This window comes from Sturnus vulgaris, chromosome 4 (genome assembly GCF_052056855.1).
Source record: "Sturnus vulgaris isolate bStuVul1 chromosome 4, bStuVul1.hap1, whole genome shotgun sequence".
Classification (NCBI taxonomy): Eukaryota; Metazoa; Chordata; class Aves; order Passeriformes; family Sturnidae; genus Sturnus; species Sturnus vulgaris.
The window spans coordinates 60,622,876-60,647,519 of NC_142246.1; the positions used below are offsets into that span (position 1 = coordinate 60,622,876).

General features: G+C 41.3%; 1 protein-coding gene across 2 annotated transcripts in view; it reads left to right on the forward strand.

Moving 5' to 3' along the window:
- SMAD1 (SMAD family member 1) overlaps window positions 1-18,550 on the forward strand; it is a 43,505-nt gene extending 24,955 nt beyond the window's left edge. For both annotated transcript variants that reach the window (XM_014880581.2, XM_088164076.1), the window contains exons 3-7: window positions 7,564-7,821; window positions 10,366-10,482; window positions 13,316-13,537; window positions 15,506-15,762; window positions 17,151-18,550. In XM_014880581.2, coding sequence (XP_014736067.1) covers window positions 7,564-7,821; window positions 10,366-10,482; window positions 13,316-13,537; window positions 15,506-15,762; window positions 17,151-17,294 — 998 coding nt within the window. In that variant the 3' untranslated portion in view covers window positions 17,295-18,550. The remainder of the gene's footprint in view (window positions 1-7,563; window positions 7,822-10,365; window positions 10,483-13,315; window positions 13,538-15,505; window positions 15,763-17,150) is intronic.
- The last annotated feature ends 6,094 nt before the right edge of the window (window positions 18,551-24,644 follow it).

Sequence of the window (24,644 nt, forward strand, 5' to 3'; positions counted from 1 at the left end):
GCTTGCCTCTGCCCTCAGTTATGTCAATGGGACCAGATGAAAGCTCTCATCCAGAATTTAAGGGGGAAAAAAAGGCCTGGATCCTGTTTGCTCTAACAGCAAAACAAAAAGAATGGAATAGGGAACAGAGAGGATGAAGAGGTGCTTAAATTGACAACACTGCTATTAAAATAATAATAATAATAAGTCACACCTCTAATGTGGCTTTAGGGGAGGAGGTTCAGTTCTTTTGCCTTAGCTAAAGGGAAGGAAGGAAGATGAAGAAACTGAATATTTAATTTTCTTGAAGTGCTTGTGAATACTAGCTGTTCTCCCTTCTGATGCTAAATTGTGTTTGCCTCTACTAAGTGTCCTTGCCCATCATCCTGCTAGGTTCTGGCTTTAAAATATGTTACAAAGGAGGCAAAAGAGAAATTTCCATGTTTTACGTATGGAAGTGGTTGAAGGTGCACTGTGTCTGTAAATGGCTATCCCCCATTTTTTTGCAATTACCTATAAAACATAGATAAAAAGGCTGAATGGTTTTCCTCTGTTAAGCTTCTCTTCTTCAGGGACCTGGCTGCTCTATATCAAGGGGATTTACAAAGCTGATGGTGCCAATGTTCCAGCCAAACTGGGGGCAAGCAGCGGTCACTTTTTGGTGATGCGGCCAAATACGGTGTCATAACAGTTGAATTTTCAATCCTGCCTGAAAATGTGATGTTCCTTTCAATTATAGCCATGAATTCAAGGTGTGTGTCTGCTTCAGCAAGCTTGTTGCTGGCCAGAAACATTTTACCTGTATGTACAGCTGCTTTTTGCCACAAGAACAGGCCAGGTCCCCAGGCTCTGAGGAGAGCGGTAGGTGTGTCATGCTGGTTTTGTCTTGGTGTGGACTCTCTGCCTATGCCTTTAACCTGATCATTTTCATATTTGTCTTTGATCTCCTCTGCATTTTGCTCTCAGTGAGGCTCTGTAAGGCAACACACCTACTGCAGGCTCCCACAGAACCAGGCCTGGTGGAGGATAATACCAGCAGTGCCTGGCATCTGGGAGAAGGGGAGGGGTGGGAGGGGAAGGAAAAGGTGAATGGGAAGCTGCTTCTGGGGTGTCAGGGAGGGCAAAATTGCTCCATCCCTTCAGAGTTAACAGGTAGGGCCAAGTTACAAAAATGCTTGTTCCTGTATGATTTCCCATAGCAGGATTTCTGTACCTCTGCAGGCTGGGGGTGAAGGAGCAGAGTGTCATCCCTGAGAAGTTTTGCTGTGCAGCCATGTGTGCACTTGGGTGTGACTTTAAAAATAGCATTGCTACAACAGGTGGGCACAATTATAGGATGGTTCCCCAAAATAGCAAAAGCAACTGTCAGTTTGCTTGGCAAGCGGAATAAAACTTCCTTCATTTTGGCTTTGCAGAATTCAGTTCTAAAATTCCTCACCAGAGCCAACCTGGGGGAGAGGAATTGAAATGAGGAGGTGGAAGGAGGGAATGGTCTAAGAGCAGAGCTTTCCTTGTCTAGCCTTACCACGTGTCAGAAAAAGAAACTGCAATAAAGGGATAACAGTTGTCAAGAAAGATATGTTTCTGTCTTATTTTGTGTGTTTTCTTTCTTCAAAATTAACCAGATACAGATGTTTCTTTTGATTTGAAAGACCAGACCTCCAAGTTTTAACCTACTCAGTAGGATGGTGGCTGTGGCTTTTGTACAGGTAATTTGAACTCTGGTCTGTATAAATGTCTGAGTTAATACACACTATCACTGTGACTTCCTCCTGCATCAGGACTGCTCCTCCACCAAATCTGCTTACAAGGACTCCCTCACTAATGTGCATACAAATTAGTACTAAATTCTGAAATTGACCTTGACAAATGTCAGTTTAATCAGAATGTCAGCTTATCAGAGCATCCGCAAATAAAATCTAATGTTAGCTGAATATTGTAATGCAGGAAATGTCCTAATATTACTTGTCAAATGCATTTACACCAGATGTCTGATGTAAAAGCAAAGTCAGTAAAGTAACAACTGTTTTACCTTTTTTTTTTTTTTTTTTTTTTTTAATAGAGTCTTCAGTTGTAACTACGCAAAATGCCAAATCAAGCTGTGGGGTCTCCCAAAACTGCAAAATAAAATTAAGTGTTGAGAAAACAAGACAGCTGTCAGCTTCCTCCTGGAGTAGAAACTCTGTCTTTCTGTCACCCAAAAGGTGACAGAAAGCTATTCAGGTTGCTGAATAGCTACGATTACTAGAAGAGAGGTTTGGAGTAAAAGTCTCAAAGACTGAAATTTCTCCTTTTGAGAAACCAACAAAACAAAGCTGTGGTACCACAGCCAAGGGTTATTGGAAGAGCTTTAAGTAGTTCGATCCTCAGAGATTGCTTTTGACACAATGCTTATTAATTTTACATTTTTAACCAAGAGTAACTCAGGCAAGATGTGAAAACCTAATCACATAAAAAAGTTTTCTCTCTGCACAGTATTTTACTGCTGACAGGCAGGATCTTGGCAGAATGCTTCAGTGACTCCCTGGTGCTGCAGAGAGCAGCACGTTCAGCCGAGCATGTGTTGGTACCTGCTCTGTTCCCACCGTGGGACTGGAGTGCTCATCAGGATGCCACAGCTTCAGCTGCTGTGACCTCAAAGGCAGGAAATGAAGCTGGGAGTCTTCAAGAGGTTTCAAATGTGTTAGTTTAACACTGCTCCTGTCTTTTGAATTTTTTTTTTCCCTTCTCCTAACTCTTCCTTTTTGTTACAATTTAGTCTTTGCAGGATTTTCCTATTTCCAGATAGCATGAATTTTTGTTCTAGGATTTTCCTCCTTCCCAACCTGCAGTTCTGTTTTTCTGGCAAAACATATGTGGCTTTGCATAAATTCAGATGAAAATGCAGCTATGTAAAACTTGGAAATTAAAGTGTTCTGTCTAATGATAGTATTGTCAGGTCTTCATTAGCACCAAGGGCCCTGTTGTGGTACAAACCATTTCACAGAACATATGTCAACCAAGTCATGTTTTTTAAGAGCAAAATGTGCAGCACAAATTGCTTATATTTTTCTTTTTTCATTTATCTTATGAATAATTTTTTTACAGAATAAGTAGAATCTGCTTTGGCAAGGAAAGTGGATCAGTGTCTGCTTTCTTACATGTGGCCCCTTGTATTTCATTACATGGTCTTTCAATTTCCATACGTGGAAAGAGAGATACCTACCCAAATTTTCACATAACATGCAAAGGATGTGGAAAAAATGAGCCCTTGAGGGAAGCTAGCTGTCATCTGGGCTTGTGTAAGATAATCAAAACCCATCTGGATAGAAAATATGCTTCTTTGAAAGTACAGCAGGTCCTTTGGATTGGATTAGTTTGGGGTTTTTCTTAGAGAAACTTAAAAAAAAAAGAAGCTATGTTCATAAATTGGAGACTTTCTGTGTTTGCTAAAATCATTATCTCTGGAATGTGAAATAGAACAAAAAAGAAAAGCAAGGAGATCTTTATTTAGGATAGCACAGCTGTTAGTTTTCTGAAGAAGAACAGGGTGACATGCTGGAGATAAAAAGAGTAGAGATCATTTAGTTTCTTCAAAGGCCACTATTACATTTTCATAAAAGCATTTCTTCCTTGGTGTGGTTAGTCAGAGCATTTATCTGAACAGCCAGGTTGCCTTTGGTCTATCTTCTGTATTTTTGGCATTCTTGGCTCCTAGATGAAATAGCCCTGTGGGTTAAATTGCCCTGTAGCTCTAATTTCTTTAATACAGCTCCTCTTGTTTGGTGCAGGCATACTTGGTCTTGTTTGCATGGTAAAAACAAGCTCCCCAATTCCCAGGCTGTCTTGACAGACACGGGATCTCAGCTACAGTTCCATAAACATACCTAGCCTGCTTCCTGGGGATTTATCCCCCTCTTCCTTACTAGTAACATTACTGGTAGTAGTCCTGTACTAACTCTTAACTGCAGGTCCACATCGATAGAAAAACTTGGGAGCAAAATTTAGCCACAGTATAGCACATAAAGCCTTTTAATCCAGTGTTTGAAGAATTACAGAAATCAAGCTGTCGGATGAATTGTGGTTCTACTCCATTAACTTTAATGAGGTTGAGTTGGCAAATCTGTTGCAGCAGCTTTTTAACACAACAGTGTATTCAATATTATGTTTCCTTTAAATATATGCTGATGATACTGATGTTAAATTAAAAAAAAAAAAAAAAAAGAAAATTAATTTTTTATTATATCAGTGTTCCCTTCCGCTGAAGAGGAAGGGAGGAATTGTGTTTGCAAATGGTTAGAGCCACATCCTGCAGCGCTCTGCCCAGCAAAGATGTGCACTGCTTCATTATTTCATAGCAACAGGTGTGCTGGCTTAGCACTGAATAACTCTCTCATGCTCTCTCCCCTTCAATTACACCTCTTCCTGGAGCTGGCAGCTGCAGCAGTGATCAGCCTCCTCCCCTGCTGGACTGAGCCTCAGTAATTTGTTATTCCATGTGGCTGAGGTCTGCGAGCTGACCAGAAGCTCAGCGCCTTGCACAGGGGCGAAGGGAGCACGAAGGGTGTGCATCCCCCTTGATGGTTTGAACTCCTGGCAGCCTTCCATGCTCCAAAGGGCCCAGCCCCTGCTCATGTCTTTATTCCTGAGTGAGCAGCACTCAAATTAACTCCTCTGTGGCTCTACCAGGAGCAGCTTCCCTGCGAAAAAGCCGGGAGCTGCAGAGAGATCGGGTTATGGCAGTGTGAGACTTGGAGCTGGACTAATTGGAGCACTGCAGTCTCTGTCCCACCCGATGTGGCCTTTCAGGGCTTTTCCTCCTCATCCAAGGTTTTGTGAATGCAGGGAGGATGTGAATCAGGGGCAGCACTTAAAGTAAATACTGCAGTGATATTTTTGAGACTGTGTGGTAGCAATACCAGTTGTATTCTTTTTCTCCCTTTTCCGTGTGTGAAGAAGTTGGCATTTAATCACTTGAGGTTGGCGGAGTTGGACAAAAAGCGTGGGTTGGCATGAAGGACACCTGGGAAAAGGAGACTTGTTTTTATCTCAAGTCCTTCTAAACTTTGCCAGTGGTTCTGCCCAACAGGAGAAAACATGTATATATACCTTGGGAAAATCTGGCACTGCATTAATTTAATTAGAGAAAACATACAGAAAATATCCTGTTCTCCTGCTATTTTAAAATGCTGTAAATCATGTGGCTTCCTCTGATGTCATGTGTGTCATTGTTTAATGTGAGGTAGGGGATGGGAAAGGTAGGTGATGTACTTTCTGCACAAATTAACTCCATAAAAGTTAATGGTTTGACCTTCACCCATAGGAAGGGAAGAGATAGGAAAGCTGTGTTTTTAATGCTTAGAAAAGTAAGGAAGAATCATAAAGACAGGAAAGGGAAAATACATTTTAACACATGATCTCATTGTTAATTTTTTCACTGGTAATTTATTAGCCCAGCAAATGGTGACTATGACAATTAAATAGTACTTGACCTAGCTGCAAAAAGACTGCTTGGTTTAACAGAACAAGCTTAATTCTGAGAAACCTTAATATTCTGAGAGCTTGGCTCCAACGTGTTGAGGATGAGGGGATTTGTGATGTCCACTTGAATGCTGAGTAACTTTTTGTTAACAGCCTTTCCCAGTGGCATGTCAGAGTGGTTGTGCTGGAGCAAGAAACGAGATGCAGCTTCTCCTGGGGTGTTTTGCAATTGAGAACTTCCATAGAATGACAGATGGATGTGCTTTGTTTCAGAAAACACCGTAATTAGGAACTTTATCTGTGCCTTGTAAAGTGTAATTGGGTTTTTTGACATCTAAACAAATCTACTTAGGGGTGACATCTGCCTTGAATATTTGAGATCTGTTGGAATCACAGTGAAATTGCTCTAAGAAACTGAGAGATCCGATTAAATGCTTAAAACCGGCTTCTGACTTGGGCAGCCTTAATTTCAATAATGAGGGTTTGGGGTTTTTTCAGTGTATGTTCAATGAAGATTTCTGGGATCAGACTGCTCCTGCATTAATGCCACTAGCAGGCAAAAATGGGAGCTTAATTTCTCTCTTAGGCATACGCCAAAAAAAAAATCTGAGGAAGGGAAACCTTTTCTTTTTAGTTAGTCTGTAACTTTAGGAATAGAGTGAGTTTTTAGTGTGGCATTCATTTATATCCCTTTTAAGCATGAACCTAGACCTCAGACCTGGTCTATGTATCAGGTTGTTACCCTGGTACTCTTGGACTCCAGGACACTAAAGTTAATACCCATGTGCTGCTTCTGTAATAGCAAAGTGCTGGAAGAGTAAAGATGACCCAGTGTCCTGGAAGAACCTGTTTGCCATATGAAGAAAATGTTGTTGTGTTTAGGAGTTGATTTTTTTTTCTTTTTTTGGCAATTAGTTTGTAATTCAGGCTTTTAATAAAGCAGCTGTCTCCAAAACACCTTTCTTAATCTGAATGACAGCTATGTCTGTATGGGCTTGTTGACAGCACATCCTCCTGACCCTTTTCTGTGTGCCCAGGTGTTGACACCAGAGCAGGAGTCTCAAGGAGAGGGGACAGTAGTCTTGGCAGATTTTTCCTGTGTTTTGTTGGATTTTTGACACCCTCTCTTGAAGACATACTATCCGGGGGAGTTTTTTCCAGTCCTGATCAGACATGGAGTTGGGAAACTGAGATTCCAAAGGGGGAAGACAAGGAGAGGACTTGCTTTTTTATTTCTCTTCCACTACTTTGTGCATGGACCTCCCTCTCCCGGACCTTCCCTCTCCTCTTCTATCCGTCACCCAAAAATTTCTGTGTAAAGAAGAGCTTTTAATACTATGGTTATCTTAGACTTTGCTGTGAGGCATTCAAAGATAGAACTAGAAAAAGACTTGATTCTTTTATCTTAGTGTATCTGGTATCATGTTCATATTCCCAGTTTGAAAGAGACCTTTGTTTTGCTGCTGAGAAGGCTTCAGAAGTGTGGTGAGACTCATCGTTTCTGATGTTTCTCTGATCCCATAGTAGCACATAGTTGCAGCTCAATTGCTGCTCAGTTGGTTTTTTTGAACTACATAATTTTGTTTAAATTGCACATTTTGTAAACTGACTTGAAGAGTTAATAACTGTTTTAATAGTAACTTGTAAGAACATAGCCCAGGTTAAAAATAAAATTACAACTGTTGGGACCAGACTGAGTTCAAGGCTTATTAGTACTGTCTTAAAAAAAAAAAATCTGTTCTTATTAGCAAGGGTTTGGGTTAGGTGATTAGTTGGATGACAAGGAGGAACTGCATGTCAGCATTGTCAGGCTCTTCCCAGCATCTTTTCGTGCGAGTAAGACTGAAACACAGAGCTGTGGTTGGTTCTTGGCTCTTCTTCACTGGCCCTCTGTGAAAACAAGCTCCCATCTGGCAAAGCAGGGAGCTGTGGGTTCGAGCTGTGCAGTAACCGGATGTCAGGAAGGAGTTCTTGCTTGGACATGTGCTCCTAGGTCTGACTGCCTTGTTTTTGAGGCAGATGCGGATATGCCGGGGGGGAGGAAGAACGTGGGGGATTTTCCCCTGTGCACTTTCAGAACCGAGTCTCTAACGCTGTGGCTTTTCTCTCTTTCTCCCTTTCCAGTTCTTCCTCCAGTGCTGGTTCCGAGGCACAGCGAGTACAACCCCCAGCACAGCCTCCTGGCGCAGTTCCGCAACCTGGGACAGAACGAGCCCCACATGCCGCACAACGCGACTTTCCCGGACTCCTTCCAGCAGCCCAACAGTCACCCGTTCCCCCACTCGCCCAACAGCAGCTACCCAAACTCACCTGGAAGCAGCAGTAGCACCTACCCACATTCTCCAGCCAGCTCAGACCCAGGAAGTCCTTTCCAGATGCCAGGTACAGTCAGCTTTCCTTGAGAAGGGAGAAGAATACTTAACGTTCAATAGCAAGCTAAGAGATGTAAGGCAATAAAGAGTATAGAATCTCTTTGTCTGGTAACATTGAAGGCTTTAATATTGTGCCTCTTTCAAACACAGTTAAAACATTACGGTAGAACTCTTGTGAGGTGTGGGGAGGGATCCAGAATGTTTTGAGGACCAGTTCAGCAGTTTAGCCCACAAAGTGTAATGTTCAATGCACCAGAAGTGTGATGCTAGAGATCATCCTTGCTTATGATCATAAGTTCAGCACAAGGCTTCAGCTCTGCAGGAAAAGGGTATTTCTCAAGGTGATCACGTTATCGTTACTTGATAAACAATTTCTTCTCATAGTGGTGTAATTCCAAGTAGCCAATATACTTCAACTGAAAAACAGTCCCTTAAAATAACTCTTCAGGCTGTTTTATTACCTACAGTCAGAGAAGAGCCTTTCTTTGTTGACTGGTGTCCATAGAAAATTCCATGAAGCTGCCTTGTTTTTGGTCTTTGCATGTGGCTGGATAAAACTACTGCAATCTGTGGTGAATTTCTTGATCTAAATGCTGGGAGAAGGATGCAGTACAAATGCTCACTGATGTTGTTTGTCTGTTTCCTTCAGGGGCTGAGGGGAGGGTATGTGTAAACAAAGCAGCAGCTTTGTGAAAATCTGTTTCCTATTACATGAAATTAATATCCATAGATTTCTTCTCTTGCTAATTGTTGCAAATTTTTCTCTTATGAGTGAAGACTACTGAATTTTCTGGAAGGAAGGAAAGAGTTTCTATTGGCTTTTCTAAAAAATGTGAGAATTTGCAGTGAAACCAGCTGTCTTTTTTTTTTTTTTTTAACATGATTGCTGTAGTTGGGGCTCTTCCAACAGAGATAAAGACCTAACAAGGTCTTCCTGAATGCTGGCTTGTGGAAGTTCACTTGATCTTTGAAGGTCTGTTCTGTCCACATGCCCTTAATGTTGGCAGCTGCAGTGAAGAAATTGAGTTAGGGGGGAGGTCAGGATACTGATGTCCTTGATGCTTAGCCCTGGACAGTTGTCCATCTTGCACTAATGGGGAAAGAGGCTGACATCTGGAAAATACAAAAATAAAGGAGAAAAGCAGCTAGCCTTGAAAACTTTCTAGATACTGGTTAATTTGTTGCCCATGGCCTTGGAATCTTGTGCATGACCAACATCATGTTTGCACATACATAAGCATTTAAGGCTTAGTAAAACATGAGACTCAAAATCCAGTGCAGTTTGTTAAGCTTTTAATGCAATCGGGTTGCTCTCTCTGTCTTTCTCTGCTGCTTTCTCATCAGAAATGTGTTCTGGTAAGGGAATTATCCAGGCACCTGACAGCGTTAGATGTAAAGCTCTCAACAAAATACCTGGTAAACAATAAGTTAGTTGATAAATTTCATGAACATGTGTTTTCTTAAAAGGTACATTAAAAAACAATCCAAACAAAACCATCACTCCACCAAAAAAACCAAACTTACAGAGCACTCTCCTGCCTTTTGTTGATGCTAATTTGGTTTTCAGAGTTTTGGAATGCCCTGTGATTATTTGCTGTGGTAGTTTGCAATCCATGCTCTCAGTAATGGAAATAAATGTGGGATGAGCAGCAGCAGAGACAGCACAGAGGTAATCTAATCCCAGCTCTTGCAGCAAAAGCTTGCAGGGATCAGGCAAGGGTGTCTCATTCTTGGATGTACCTCTGTGCAATTGATCTGGAGGAGAGTGTCCTCTGGTGTATTGGGAAATGGTGACATTGGCAACTCCTGCAGCTTCTAAGAAATCTTTTGGCAAGCTTTCCCAGGAGAGGAATAGGCATCTGAAGGGCAGTGCTAGCTGGGACACTTCAAACAGGGCTGAAAGCCGTATGTTAATGAGTGTGGTCATTCTGCACGGGCTCCTGTGCTGGTGGTGCAGCCCTGAATGGGACAGGACAGAGACACTGACGGAGAAATTCCAGACCCACAAGGCCACTTCTGTAGAATTTGGGTTCCTGAACACTTCCTACTGTTCCCAGTCTAGGGAAACAGAGCTAGTATTTGCACTGCCAATGATAAGGCCCTGGATATAGCTGGGATGTTCAAATGATTTGCTGGTAGAATTGTGTCGGAACCAGAAAAGCTGGAACTGAAAGTTTGCTGCTCCAGCTTCTGTTCACTTTTGACATATTCAGTATCTACTGCTGGCTGGGCCCTGAGACATCTTTGTGCCCTGATGTTTGTATGGCACCTTCAGCCTGCAGAACTGTGGGTTGGAAACACAGCTGAGCTTTCTTTTGTGGCTTTATGTGGGGGTGATGTGACTTGTTTTTATTGCAGTTGTGCTTAATATGCACAGTAATTCTTTGCTTTCCCTATTCGAGGTCCATGATTGCTTTTTCAGATTTCTGGTGGGTGGAAGTTTATAGCTGAGTCAGGCTGGAAGCATTTCCAGGCTCAAACTGTTTATGTGGATGTGTAGATGTGCTTTAAGGAGAGGAAAGGACTCGTGTATCTGTGCCTTTTCTATATTTAGCTGATACTCCCCCGCCCACTTACCTGCCTCCGGAAGATCCGATGACACACGATACCTCCCAGCCCATGGATACCAACATGATGGCACCTGCAATTCCCCCTGATGTGCACAGAGGAGGTAAGAACACTTCCTTTGGTTTTTCTGCTTTGTTTCTTAAGAGTAAAGATCCTCCAGAACTTACGAGTAATAACCGAGTTTTAATTTTGGATGGATGTTGTTCATGAAAATTTTTTGTCTGCAGAAAAGAAAAAAAGCAGCCATGTAATTTTTCTTCTGTTGTTGTAAGGGATTAAATAGTAAAGCTGGAGATTATTTATAAATGTAAATATTTATATAAGACAGGAATCTATCCCATGATTCTTTAAAAATGTAAAATATATGGGGTTTATTACTTTCTTACTCCCAACTAACTCAAAGACCAAAGTAATTTCATGTTTTCTATTGGGAACTTCCACTAATCTCTGAATGGAAAGAGCTCCTATGAGGCTGCAGAATACAGAGTCATCTGCCTGAAGTGTAGCATTGCTGCAGACTGTAAAATTCTGTATGAAATAAAGGCCTATTGCTTTATGTGGTGTGACACAGACATCTTTTTACACATTGCTTGTCAAAGCTGCAGCAGCAGCCGTGGCTGCTGAGTAAAGGATTTGGTGCATTCATCATCACATTGTGAGAAATGGCCCCTTCAGAGAACACTTCAGCTTACACAGCTGTGGCCCATGCCAAGAAAGAGCAGCAAGCTGAATGCTGTGCCAGAATGACTATCAAAATCCCAAGCATATGAACTATTTAACTGTTGTGGTTTGGATTTTTTGGTGTTGGTGGGTTTTTTTGGGTTTGTGGAGTTTGGTTTTTGGTTTTTTTCTTACTTGTTTTGCTGCTAAGCTCAATGTTTGGTTTCAGGAAGTATATCTGCCCTCTTAGAACAATTTGGATGCTTTTGTGTTCGCCTGTTTACTCTCTGCTTGGAATGACTTTTGTGTGTGATCAACCCCATCTGTAGCGCTTCTGCTTTTTGCTGATCACACAGACTACACTTCGTGTGTATGAGTAGTTTGCAGGAATTTTGTGCCAGGAATTTACTGCCCAAAAATACTTTTATCAAACTTTATGCCTAACTGCAGACCTCTGCATGTGTGTCCCTCTCCCAAAATGTGTGAGTATTACAGAATTCCTCTAATGCATGAGAGATGATAAAGAAAAGAGGGTTTACATTTTTCTTCTTGCTCTTTATCATTCAGCCATTTCAAAATAAAAATTGTCTATTGATGTTTTTCCTTTCTAGTAGTTCAGTACAATGGATTTTCCTTTCTAGCCCTTCATTAAAAATAAAGACTTTTGGGTGTCTTCACATGTTTATTATTCATATATGTGTGCTGTGATTGCACTTCTTAAAAGAAAATCTGCTGCAGGTTGTAGAAGAAAAGTTTTTCTGTGAACTTACTGCACCATTTTTTGTTGCAAACTTTGTAGAAGCGTGTTCTTCATGGTGATTTGTTAGTCTTAAGAGATTTGATTTAACAAGCTGCATCCTGTCAATGAAGTTGGGTAATTTCCATTGTTGGCCCATGCTGGGAATGGAGAGACTAAACACACCTGCTCTGCATGACTTAAAGCAAATGTAAGGAAGTCAGTATGAAATCTGTGTGAGAGAGATATGATTAATTCTGTAAGAATGGCCAGCTGGCAAGATTTCTTCCTGACTTTGAGAACTGGGGCAAAGCTGCAGCTTTGATAATTGCTGGCATCTTTATGGGAATTAAAAATGTAGTAACCTCTTACTAATAATTAAAGACTGTTTTTTCTTCTTTTTTTTTTTTTTTTCCTTTTCAGCACTGATGTGAAGGGATAGAAAGTGAAGGGATAGAAAGTGCCAGTATCAGGAAGGATCAGCTTTTTACCAGTGTTTTTAAGCAAGTTATTAACCATAAACACTATGCTCAGAAGTTTTGCCATAGTAATGTAGGATGTGTTATCCTGCTCTTGATTATTTTCCACCTTTCATATCTATTGTGTACTGCTGGTTTGAGGGGGACTTTTGGTTTTTTGTTTTTATAACAAAAACTTGTAGTGTTGTGATCTGTGAACAGAGGAAAATATGAACACAAATCTTAGTTGATTGATCTCAGTGAAAACTTAGTGCTGGGAGAAGGAAACTTCTGGCCAGAAAAAACAAGTTTTCTCATAATACCAGTCTGATTTTCATTTTAGCGCTTTGCCCTGTAGGTGGGATCTGCAAAGTTGGTGTTTCAGCAGCAAGTACAACTTTTCTAGTCTTAGTAGTGAAATAGCATCCTTCATTAAAAAGAAGGTACACATAAAGCAACCACAGCCCCTTAGTAGCCTCCCTTTATTTGAGGATGCGCTTCATTCGTGTTCTGCAGACAAATGTCAGTCTCTCTCAGGTTTTTTGAAGTCTCCTACCGTCTCCCAAAAAACCCAGGAGAAAGATTTGGTCATGCTCTGAATGCTAAAAGATTGATATACAGACTGTATATTTAAACTGCCTTGCTGCACTTCTTTGTAAAGTGAGAAATGGTCTTTGATGCAGTTGTGTGATGCTGTTCCTTCCTGTTGCTATACAACTTTGCAGTAAGCAAACAGGTGACTTGGAGATTGTTTGTTAGTAAAATGAACTGAAGTAGAAATCCATCTACTGAATAGGAAAGAAAGCTGAGTTGTACAGTCACAGCATTTCTCTGCTATCTGGTCCTGCACTGTTGCATGTTGTAAGAAAATGGGGCAGAGATATTCGGGCACTGCTTGGGATGTGCCCAGGAGCTTTCTATACCTTTCTGCTCATACCTAATGCCAGCCTTTGTTTCTTCTGAGTCTTGAGTTGAAATGATTTTACCCTATGGAGCCCAGATCAGCAGGGTTACACCTCTTTACTCCTGCAGCCTGTGTTCCAGCACTGTTAGGCTGTAAGGTTTCCATTGTGGCTTTCCAGATGTCCAGGCAGTTGCATACGAAGAGCCGAAGCACTGGTGCTCCATCGTCTACTACGAGCTGAACAACCGCGTCGGGGAGGCGTTCCACGCGTCCTCCACCAGCATCCTGGTGGATGGCTTCACTGACCCCTCCAACAACAAGAACAGGTTCTGCCTGGGGCTGCTCTCCAACGTCAACCGCAACTCCACCATCGAGAACACGAGGCGGCACATTGGCAAAGGTGAGTTTGGGATCTGGCCGTGCATTTTGGATGGGGGTGGTGTTTCCCGAGACGTGACAACCTGGGCAGCTTCCCTCAAGAGTAAACTGCTCTTCCCTAGCATGTGGGAGAAGTGCTTGTGTTGGTAAACATATAATTTTCTGGCCTAGTCTTATAAACAAAATGTTGTTCTTACCTGGTATGTAATTACAGGAAGCTTTTACCCTTAATCAATTTTTAGTTGCCTGAAGGCTATTGAAATCTAAATTAGAGGTTAAGGCAGTTTGTCTAATGAAATGTCTTGATTTATCTTGATTATTGCTGTATATGGAAATCCAAATTGTGGTTCTTGGCACCAAATGTTTTAGCTAGCCTTAGTTCTAACATAAATTAGCTACCCTAACATGTATTTTGGGAGATAACCTGCTAAAACAGTCTATTCCAATTGGATTTTTTACAGCCTGGTGGTTCATTCAGTGGGAATTTTGTGCTCCCCTTCTGTGTCTGTGACAGTCTTGCAAAAGAGAAAATTTTCACCTTTATGCCTGACTAATACAGTCCTCTTTTCTGACAAGTCACCTGTAATGCAAATGGCAGGCAAAGCTGACACTGCCCCCTGCAATGGGCCATTCCTGCAAAGCACGTTTTTTAGGTATTTACATTTTTAGTAAGCTGTAAATTTTCTGAGACGGTCGAGGATTCAGCATGCCTAAGCACTGGGGTAGAAGTGCCAATTCATGAAGAGGAGGAAAGAACTGAAGCTGAAGAGAACTGTCAGGTCCTGGAGTCTGAGCCCCCAGTCTGGAGAGCTTTTCTCTTCATGAGAACTTGTGCAGCTCTCAGTAGTGCACCACACCTGTGTTATGCCACTCGAGTGCTGATACTTCTTCCTTCTTTTCCTCCCCATCCATCTTCCCAAGTATCAGGATATTTATTTAACACCTCATTCATTTTTCCTGTTAGGAGTAGCCCAGCTGCAGGCAGAGTTCTGCTGAAGCACTTAACTGCGTGTGTACCAAAGCAGAGCGTGGGAGAGACAAGGATGCAGTTGAATGAGTAAATGTGTACAAGTCATGGTGATGTTAGTCTTTGAGAAAGAAGGAGTAAATCCCAAACTTGAAGACATAACCATAAATGTTTTTGCAGATCAGGTGAGAGTATGTATATACCCCCACAGTCAGTGGCAAAATCTTACATGACAGAGCACAGTCAAGGCTTTCTTACGGGACTGCAGTCAAGTTTTCTAATTCTCCGTGTTCACCTCTGTGATTTGTGACATTGTAGGAGGTGAAAGCTTTAAGTAGCAAATAAACCATTTTTAAACATAGAAGGTAAATTTTCTTGCTTTCTCAAAACCTTTAGAATTGACTCTTATTGACACAAAAGTTCTCTGTTTCTTTTCTGGGGCTTTGCTGCTGGATGACAGGTGAAGGAGCAGACAGTAGCAGGGGAAAGGACTGTAAAATTGGTGTGTACCCTCATCTGGCAGATAGGTCTGAGGAATATAAGGGTCTTTTTTTCCCCATCTAGCTTTCTGGAATTAAAGCTAGCTGACAAAACTTATTCTACCCAAATTAGCATTCAAGACTTTTCCAGAGAATCGGGCTTGGGGCCACTTCAGCATCTACAAATTATGCAGCAGGTTTCTGCTCTCTCTGCTTTCATTCCCAATTACTGCTTTACTTGAATATAATGAGAAAAAGTTCAAGTGGTCAGGTTGTCCAATGGAAAGCATCAAAACCACTGTGCTTGCTAGTTTGGTGTTGTTGAATATACAACATGTTGATTCTACACACATACATACATACATATATACATACATACATAACCTTTCAGATCGCCTGCTGATGAAAGAGAAAAGTAAAAATGAAGACAGATGATACTCTGATATGTAATTAAGGTTTATCTCTTTGAACAGAAGCCTATCTCTGTGGAGACAGAGCATGAAAACAGACACAGAGTGTGAATTTGCCAACCTTCTCCTCGCAGGTGTCCATCTCTACTACGTTGGCGGGGAGGTGTACGCTGAGTGTCTGAGCGACAGCAGCATCTTTGTGCAAAGTCGGAACTGCAACTACCACCACGGGTTCCATCCCACCACGGTCTGCAAAATCCCCAGTGGCTGCAGCCTGAAGATTTTCAATAATCAAGAGTTTGCTCAGCTCCTGGCTCAGTCTGTGAACCATGGCTTTGAGACAGTGTATGAGCTTACTAAGATGTGCACTCTCCGGATGAGTTTTGTAAAGGTATGTGGGCATTTGCTTGAGATTATTTTGTAAGCAAAGTAATTTATTTTTTAATGTAGTGATTTTGAATGGTCCAGTAACTCCCTTCATCAGCTGTTAATGGTTGTTGAATTTTAAGGATGGAATACTCGTTAAGTCTAAGACAGATCGTAGTGAAATGAAGTATTTGTGGACAGAAAACCATCTGACCCACGTGCTTAGAAAGCTTGAGGTGACTTGCAGAAGATGTTTCTTCACATAAGTCCTCTAAATCTTGACCAGCAACTCCCAAATTAGGAGCTGCAGTCATTATTTAGAATAATATGCATACCTTTCTATTCTAGGAAGGCATACAAGGTCAGGATTTGTGATATGGCTGTTGTGTGAGTGTCAACATAGGTACTGATATGAAAGGGCTGGTCCTTAAATGAAAGTAATCAAATGAAGATGGTGATATGCTGCAGTCCTCTCCATGATGGGAGGATGAGAACTTTCAGATATGTTAAGACAGGGGTTCCTAAAATGGAATGGGCTGTTTACAGCTCTTCATCCTACAGAGTTGTGTGGTAGTATTGCCTAAACAGTAAAACAGGACCTCTTGTATATTGCAAGTTGCACTGCACAGTGTTCAGAGCTGCTGCCAGCTGTGCTAGGAGCTGGGAAATCCCTTCATTAGGGATTAATACAGAGCAGAGCAAAGTGTACCTGCAGATGTTATAGTCTTCAGACCTGCCCCAAAAATGGTTCACTTACAAAACCATTTTGAATGCTTTTAAATATCTCTGTATATCTTTGGTAATTACTGTAACAGAATCAGGTATGAGCTGAAACAAAACCTGTCTTAAGTTGAGAAACAGCCTGATGGAGGATGACCATGCCCTCTTTCTCCAAGGAGGAATGCTTCTGACTTACTGCTCAATTCATCATTCCCATCCTGAGAATGATGCTTTGTTTCTTGTCAGACAGATGCCTCACCTCCATTTCCACATCAGTCTTATCACCTCATCTTTTAATTTTTTGATCTATTTGGCAGCATTTCCACCCAATTTGTTCTATTTTCAGTCTTGGCAGAGAAGATTTGAATATCTGCCTCTTCAGAGGCTTTATAAGGACCTCAGGCAGCTGGCAGTGATATATGGGGAGATTTTGCACTGCTACAGATTATTTATTTAAAGATTTCCATTCCAAGAGATCTGAAATTATGCTTTTTCCACATTTATTATTTTTTTAGCTTCTGATTTGTTTGTTGAACTTTGATAGTAGTTACTGGGTGCTGTGGGTGCTGTGTCACCCTGCTGAATAATGACCATTGAAAACTATTTTAGTAAGAAGTATGCCTTTCAGATATTTAGTATTATAATGTAAGGTGATTTGTTTTTTTCTTTCCCTGCTTATGATTCGATATCTAGGGTTGGGGAGCTGAATATCATCGCCAGGATGTAACAAGCACTCCATGCTGGATAGAGATACATCTCCATGGTCCCCTTCAGTGGCTGGATAAAGTACTTACTCAGATGGGCTCTCCTCATAATCCTATTTCTTCAGTGTCTTAAAAGGTCCCAAGCTCCTGCATTTTGGAAACAGTTGAGCCTTGCATGTACTTGAAAGATGTATGAGTCAGACACACGTTTTTATTTCCCCCCCCCGCTCAACTGGCAGCAGCTGAAAAAGAGCCATGAAAACACTTGACTTCTGTGACCAACTGTTGGATTCAGAAAACAAAGATAAATAAACCCCTTTGACATACTGTTGGTATAAAGAATTTTAGTTTACATTGTAATGTACTATTGTGGAGTTGATTTACAGGGCTTAGTACAAGAGGGACGACAGAGCCAAAGCCAAACTCAGTGTGCTGGACCGAGTTCCCGAAGGATTTTTCTGCAGCCGGCATTCTTAAGGTTCTCCTTCCTTACATTCAGCACTCACTGGTTTCCCCATGTCCTCTGGAGCTAACAGTGGATGTTGGCCAAGTCTGCTTTTTGCAGCCTCTCTCCAGTACTTCTTAGAAACATTACATTGATGGTTGCTGTTCTCTCTAAAAGTAAAAGAAAGCATAAGGTTTAATCTCAATAACTGTGTGCTATCTCTGAAATTGTGTCCTGACCATACTGCTGTAAGAATGTTAGGTATGTTCTTTTGCTAAATGTATGTATGGTGTATTTGAAAGTTTAGAAATTAATTAGATTTAGACCATAAAGGAATTAGGAATATTTGAATGGGGGGAGGTGGGAGTGGGAGGGGACAATGACAACTGAAATGTAGAATATATTGTAAACATAGCGTGTTAGTTTAAACTGAGGTCTGAATTTTGTTGTGTATTTTGTTTTCATAGTGGGCTTCATCTTGTTAGTTCTGACTAATTTTGCCTCTTCCTTTTCCCCCAAAGCAATTGTGCAGCTTCTTTTACCCATGAAGAGGACAAAATGATTAATTACTGCAGTTTGAAGGCTGCAGCTCTATGTATTTCATGACAAATTTGTACAGAGTGCTCTTTAACTATTGAGCAGTTTTATACAGTTTATGTAACAAAAGTATGCTTTTAATTTTGTGAGAGAATCTTGTTTTGCCAAACCTAGTAACTGTTAATTGTTTGGAGGACTTCAGTATCCCTGTGGGGGTCTATTTCAAACTTTAAAAAATTATATATATTTTTAATTTTTTTTTCCTGCTTGGTTTATTTTTTTCTGTTTGCTCTTTTATATTCATGTAAGCTGTAGTACTTTCAAGTACTTTTATTCCAAAACTAGTGGGTTCTCTTTACTGGAAATTTTGAATAAAACCTGTTGTTACTGCTTACATTTTATTAAAACCTTGTCTTGTCCACTTCTTAGCAGACTCTTAACAAACCAGATAAAGGTGTGTGGTCTTGGAGGAGGAACAACTAAAAATGAAGATATGCTGAGCTTAGATGTAGTGATGAGCACAGGTTAGTAGCCCTGCTAAACTCAGGAGCAAGGGGAGGCTGAGCAGCAGAGTGCAGTGTGTGTTCAGCCAGACACAGAATGCATCTGTCTGTCCCTGTAATGAGAAATAGCCACTTCTGGAGTATGAGTCAATCCTACCTTTTTTTTCTTTTATTTTTTTTGAGTTTGGTTTTGTTTTTTGTTAAAGATAATTCCACTACTTGACTCAGCATACATTTTTAATTTAAACTTTTTCCCCTTGATTGGAGGAAAAAAAAAATCCATAATGTACAAGTTTCCTATTGAGAAGAACCTGCTACTTTTACATTCCAAGAACAGGGTTTTTTGGTTTCTTTTCAGATTCAGTTTGACATATGTTTTTCATAAAGAAGTGGTCGTAGCACAAATGTAAGTCTTTAAAATAAATACAATTTAGAGATGACCAAAAAGTGGAAGAATGCTGCTTGCTGCTGGGGCACTGTCTTCAGTTTTGGTATCTTCAGCCCCTGCTACATAAACTCCCAGCTGTTCCCAACAGTTTCATTGCTTTTTATGGAATGCAGCTGTGAGGCAGTGGCTTCTTTTTTAATTAGTGCTGTAGCCATCCATCATGCAAGTCTTAAGGAGTGTTTCTACTTGGATGTTTTCGTATTTGGATGATCCTGTGCAAGTTTATCAAAACTTTGAAAAAGGCGTTGGAGTAAGAAAAGACAGTTTTATGTTGTGACTGCTTTGAATGTTGCTGTCTTTTATGTATTGGGCTGTAATGCCTCCCTGATTTTCCTAAATAGGGATATGAAAAATTAGAAAATAGTAGCTCTGCAGTGGCTCAGAAACTTTCAGCGGTAATCTGAATTAAGTGGGATGTGCAGGATCCCAGTTTTTCCAAGTTGCTTCTGTTGTCAATTTTTCTATAAGACTGTCGAAGTGCTGGGTACATAATATTTTCATTATCTGTTATCCAGCTTTTTGCTTGTGGTGTGGAGACATGAGGTACAAGGAAAAAGTGTACCTTCATCTGATGGCAGAGAGTATCTCAGCTGTACTTTATTAAATAAGATGAGTGGATTGGAGCAGCACCTGAGACACTCAGGTGGTTTTGTCTGGACTAATTCTTTTTCACAGTACTCGTATGGGACTGTTTTGGATTTGTGCTGGAGATAGTGCTGATAACACAGGGATGTTTTCCTTACTGTTGAGCAGGGTTTGCACAGATCCAAGGCTTTTTCTGCCTCCCACCCCACCAGTGAAGAGACTGGGGGTGCACAAGGAGTTGTGATGGGACACAGCTGGGACAGCCAACCCCAGCTGACCCAACATATATCCTATGGAGTCACGGTCAGCATGCAAATTGGGAAGAAGGAAGGAAGGAGGGATGTTTGGAGTGACAGAGTTTGTCTTCCTGAGTTACAGTTATGTGTGTTGGTGCCCAGATTTTCTGGAGATGTCTGAACACCTGCCTGCCCATGGGAAGTGGTGAAGGAATTTCTTGTTTTGCTTTGCCTGTGTGTACAACTTTTGCTTTACTTATTAAATTGTCTTTATCTCAACCCACAAGTGTTCTTACTTTCACCCTTTCAATTTTCTCCTCCATCCCACCTGGGGTGAGTGAAGGAGCAGCCTCTGAGTGGTGATTAGTTACCAGCTGGGGTTGAACCACAGCAGACTAACAGCCAGAAACACAGGAGGTAGGACAGAAATCACCTGGCAGGAAGCAACTGCTGACTTCAGGCTGCTGTGAAAATTGTTGGAGCATTTTGAAGAAATCTTTCTAGTGATTTGCTCTGCTTTGGAGAGTTGGAGTCAGAAAGCTGGAAAAGCCAAAGAACAAGAAAGAAAGGAAAAGAGTTTCTTGCTAACCTCTCACAAAACAGAGAATGTTGATAACTAAAAACGTGGACAGAGACTATGGTGTCAGCTCTGTAACCAGGTAAGTTCTTGCCGCTTATTTGGTTTTATTTCCTGATAGTTTCCTCCATTTATTCTTCTCAATGAAAGAGTTAAACACAGAAGTTGCTACTTAAAAGCCAAGTCCCTGTGAGGAGAAACTGAAAAGACAGTTATATCTGCATTGAGGAAAAGCAGTATATGTGGACACAAATAATTCCATGGAGCTGAATGTGTTTTGAAATCTCTGCTTTGGCTTTTAAGTACTGGAAATCAAATAATTCTCCCGGAGTGGAGATGACTTTTTAATCATTTAAGAGGAACTGGTGAATGTTTAAAAGATTTGTTGAAAGCTAAGAAAGGTAGTCATGCTTACCTGACTGGGTGTATGGGTGTAGGAAGGTATGGTAAAAATAATACATGTTTTATCATATCCTGTATCATAATAATGGGCCTGATCTTTTAATGCTTGCTAACCTGGTATGGCTGTCTACTTTGTTAAAGCCATTTGCTGCTAAATCACTCCTCTTGCTAGTGTAGCTATTGTCCTTGATTGTCTTAAGACAACCATAGTTGTCTTTTTTACCCTCTAAACAATACAGGCATGAGTATTGTTGTTTGAAGACAATAAATCAGTGTAGAGGTGTCTGAAATTGAAATGAACCTTTCTTGGTGAGCTCATCTCCTTGATTTTTCCTTTTCTTGTCCCACTCAACCTTTAATGGACATCTTGGAAGTTAGCTGTGTTTTGGTGCTCTCTTTAGTAATTACTGCTGATTTGTTCTGTGAAGCACACTGTAGCCTCTTAGTGTACTCTTGAGATTCGTGATTCATGGCCATGAACTGGCAGTCACCTTTTTCTGGATGCTTGCCTAAGTATACAGCATAACTCTACCATCACCAGCCGTGGTGGAACAGTATATTTTTTACATGCATCATCTCACAGTTCATTTTCTTAAATACATTTGTGATTCTGTGCAGGAGGGAATGGAAAATAGTTCTTACTTTCCTCTTCCTCTCTGTCCTTGACTTAATTCAGTGAAGAGAGAGACACCATTGCCCTGTTGTCCTTCAGGGGATGTTCTCTCTTCTCTGTTTCTCACATCTATATTCTGGATGACTTTTCTTGATTTTTTTGAACTCTGCAAATTGCTTTTTGTCATCCTCAGGAGGTTCTGTCCCTGTGCCACCGTGCACCATGTGTCTGTCTTCATGTTTCGGGAGCTGCTGAGGCAGAGGGCTTTGTTTCCCCACTTTTCTTCAGTTTGAGGTGGCTGAAAGGTGGTTCCTGTTTCATTCACCCCCACCTGTAGGAGCTGATGGTCCCTTCAGCTGGGAGGGCTGTGTTTCCTGGGGTGTGTGCTGAGCTGTTTTTCATGAAGCAGGTGTGATGGAGAGGGCAGCCTCCTGATCAAAGCCTGTGCAAACACAAAAGTGACCCCAATACGATTGACAATATAAGCATCCACTGGGCTTGATGTGGTTACAGAGCTGAGCAGGTCCATTGCAGGGAATGGACCAAATGGGTACAGTTTTTATGCAGGTCTGATGAATGCCTTGCAGTTAAAAATGATCCTCAGTGTATGTTGTTAATTGATCTTGTGTGACTGAAGTACTCAAAAGCAATGTCAAACAAACCCCCAAATTTTACAAACAGTCTGAAAGTCTGGAATTTGATTCAATCATCTTTAAGGAATGCTAAGACTTTTTTATTCTAATGTGTGCAGATTGATCATTTTTTTTTCTTAAGAGTTGGTTTATGATTTCCCCTTTTCATCCTGCCGCTAAGGCATGAATTGAAAAATCGGAATGTTGTCTTCATGATCCTGCCAGCTCATCTGAGACTCTCAATCTGTAAAGCTCAGAGGAGGCTGCTCTAGCTTTATTTTAAAGAAGTAAGCACCATGACTTGCTGCAGATTGTAGGCAGGAGTTAGGATATCTCATAGCAGTGATTAAAAACCTGCCACTTACAGTTGTGTACTATAGTAAATAGAAAATGAGCTATAATTATATTACAGGCTTTCTTTGTTCAAAGAGTTTGGTTTATGTGGAGCGGTCACTTGCTTAGATGTGCTGGGAAGAGCAGTTTCCTTTGTAAAACATATTCTGATTTTCCTGTTGCAGCCTTCCCCAGTGTCCCTGTAATGTGTAAACATATTCTTTTCTATAAAGAAAAATGGTATGCATAGCTTTCCCTTCCCCTTTCACCTAATATAACTTTCAACTTCTTGGTCTGTTGTTCCTTTAGATTACTGAACTGAGCTTAGAACAAGGAGAATGAGATTTGATGTGTGTAATGCTGCAGTAACACTTCACTATTTTTTTGGAGCACTTGGCTCTTGGCAGGATAGCAAGGTCTGTCTCATCTTTGAGCCCTTCGCTTCTGCCTTCTGTTGATACTTTAGGGATTGGTAATCCTGAGTGTTTTCAGATATACGTGTGGAGACTGAAAGATGGCTGCTGTCCCATCAGATATTTATCCAAGTTTGTGGACCAGTCTTCTCAAGTCAAAATCACCATAGGCCATAGTGTTGGCAACAGCACTGTTTAGAAACTGGATCCAAGCATGGCTTTATTTTGAACGTGATTCGGCCGATGGTTTGACTACAAACGCTTTTCGAGCCTCTCAAACACAGCTTGATCCCTGTGTCTGCTGGATTTGGGCCATGCTGTTTTCTCCAGCAGCACAGAAAGAAGCTACCTTGGTCTGCATACTCTGGAGACTCAAAAGTCCAGGAATTGGGTTTTTACCCTGTGCTAAGAGAGCAGTTCTGTAAATACTCTTTCATGGGGTAACTTTCAATTGCGGTGTGGGGTTTCTTAGTACCCCTACTGCTAGAGATGGCTCTAATTTGGAATAGTTCTGGGCACTGGGGCCATTCAGTTTTCTGACCTACTGTGTTGCCCTTGGTCTTTCAGGAATCAGGTCATTGCCTCAGGTGTCCCTGTGATTTCCCCAGGTCACAGGAGCAAGTTTGAACAGATAAAGTGGTAAATCTTTGGTTGAATTTGCTCTTATTGATAGAAAGCAGCTTACAATCAAAATATTAAACTACTAAACTCTCTAGAAATTGACCATCCTGAAAAAGATTCCTAGGAAAGCACTGTGATTTCTTAATGTTGGCAAGGGCACATGTTTGAGCTGTCACCTCAAGGTAGGAACCTTGAATCTGGGGGCCCTGATTCAGCAGCACATACTTTGAGTAAGGGGCCATCCATTCCCTCACAGGATCTGTTGGCACTGTACAAGCCCCAGATGAATCCATATTGTGAGTAATCAACAGAAACAATGGGAAAATATCCATGTGTGTACAGTGGCAAGGGAAGGTTCACAGCCAGATTTTCTTACCATCACTTGAGAAAGTACAGGAAATGTCCGTTTCTGTGCCAGAGCAGTGGGTGGGTGACAGGGGTGTGGCAGTGCCACATGTGCCACATTACACGGAACAATCCCAAGCGTGGTCAGACCTGGAATTTCACGGGTGAATGTGCATGGAGGCTGGTCTTGCATGTGAGCATTTTGTTGGATAAATCAGGGGGAAAGGATCACCTGACCACACTATGAGTAATCTTGTTGTATTTGGTTTTTATTTCACTGTTGCTTCAGAGTTGTCTGGGTGTTCTTGCACTGTTGTTCCTTTGATAGTAAGGTGGACGAAAGGATATGTAGAATACGTGGGCTTTCCTCTTGTTTTTCTCCATGTTCTGGTCACCTCTTGTGTTTTGTAAAACATGACTGTGTCTCCTAGTATTGGGAATTACCATGGCCTGACACAGGTGGGGTATACAAGAAGCCCAGTCAAAATTCATTCTCTCTACAACCGTATCTGGAATGCCTGAAAAATGTTACATGGCCTGTCACATAAACAAGAAACAGCCCTTGTAAGGGACTGAGTGTAGCTGAAAGCCTAACCCAAATAACACTGTTAGTCATCTCCATCTGGGAACCTTTCAGTGCCACACAAGTTTGGAAAGCGTGGTTGTGACTGGCTTCCACATGCACCATGAATGGTGGGTACCAGATGTTGCCTTACACATTCAACTCTTTTTCTCTAAATTCCATCCGAGACGCAAATGTTCTATGTGCAGCACTTGTGGGGTGAAAGCCTGC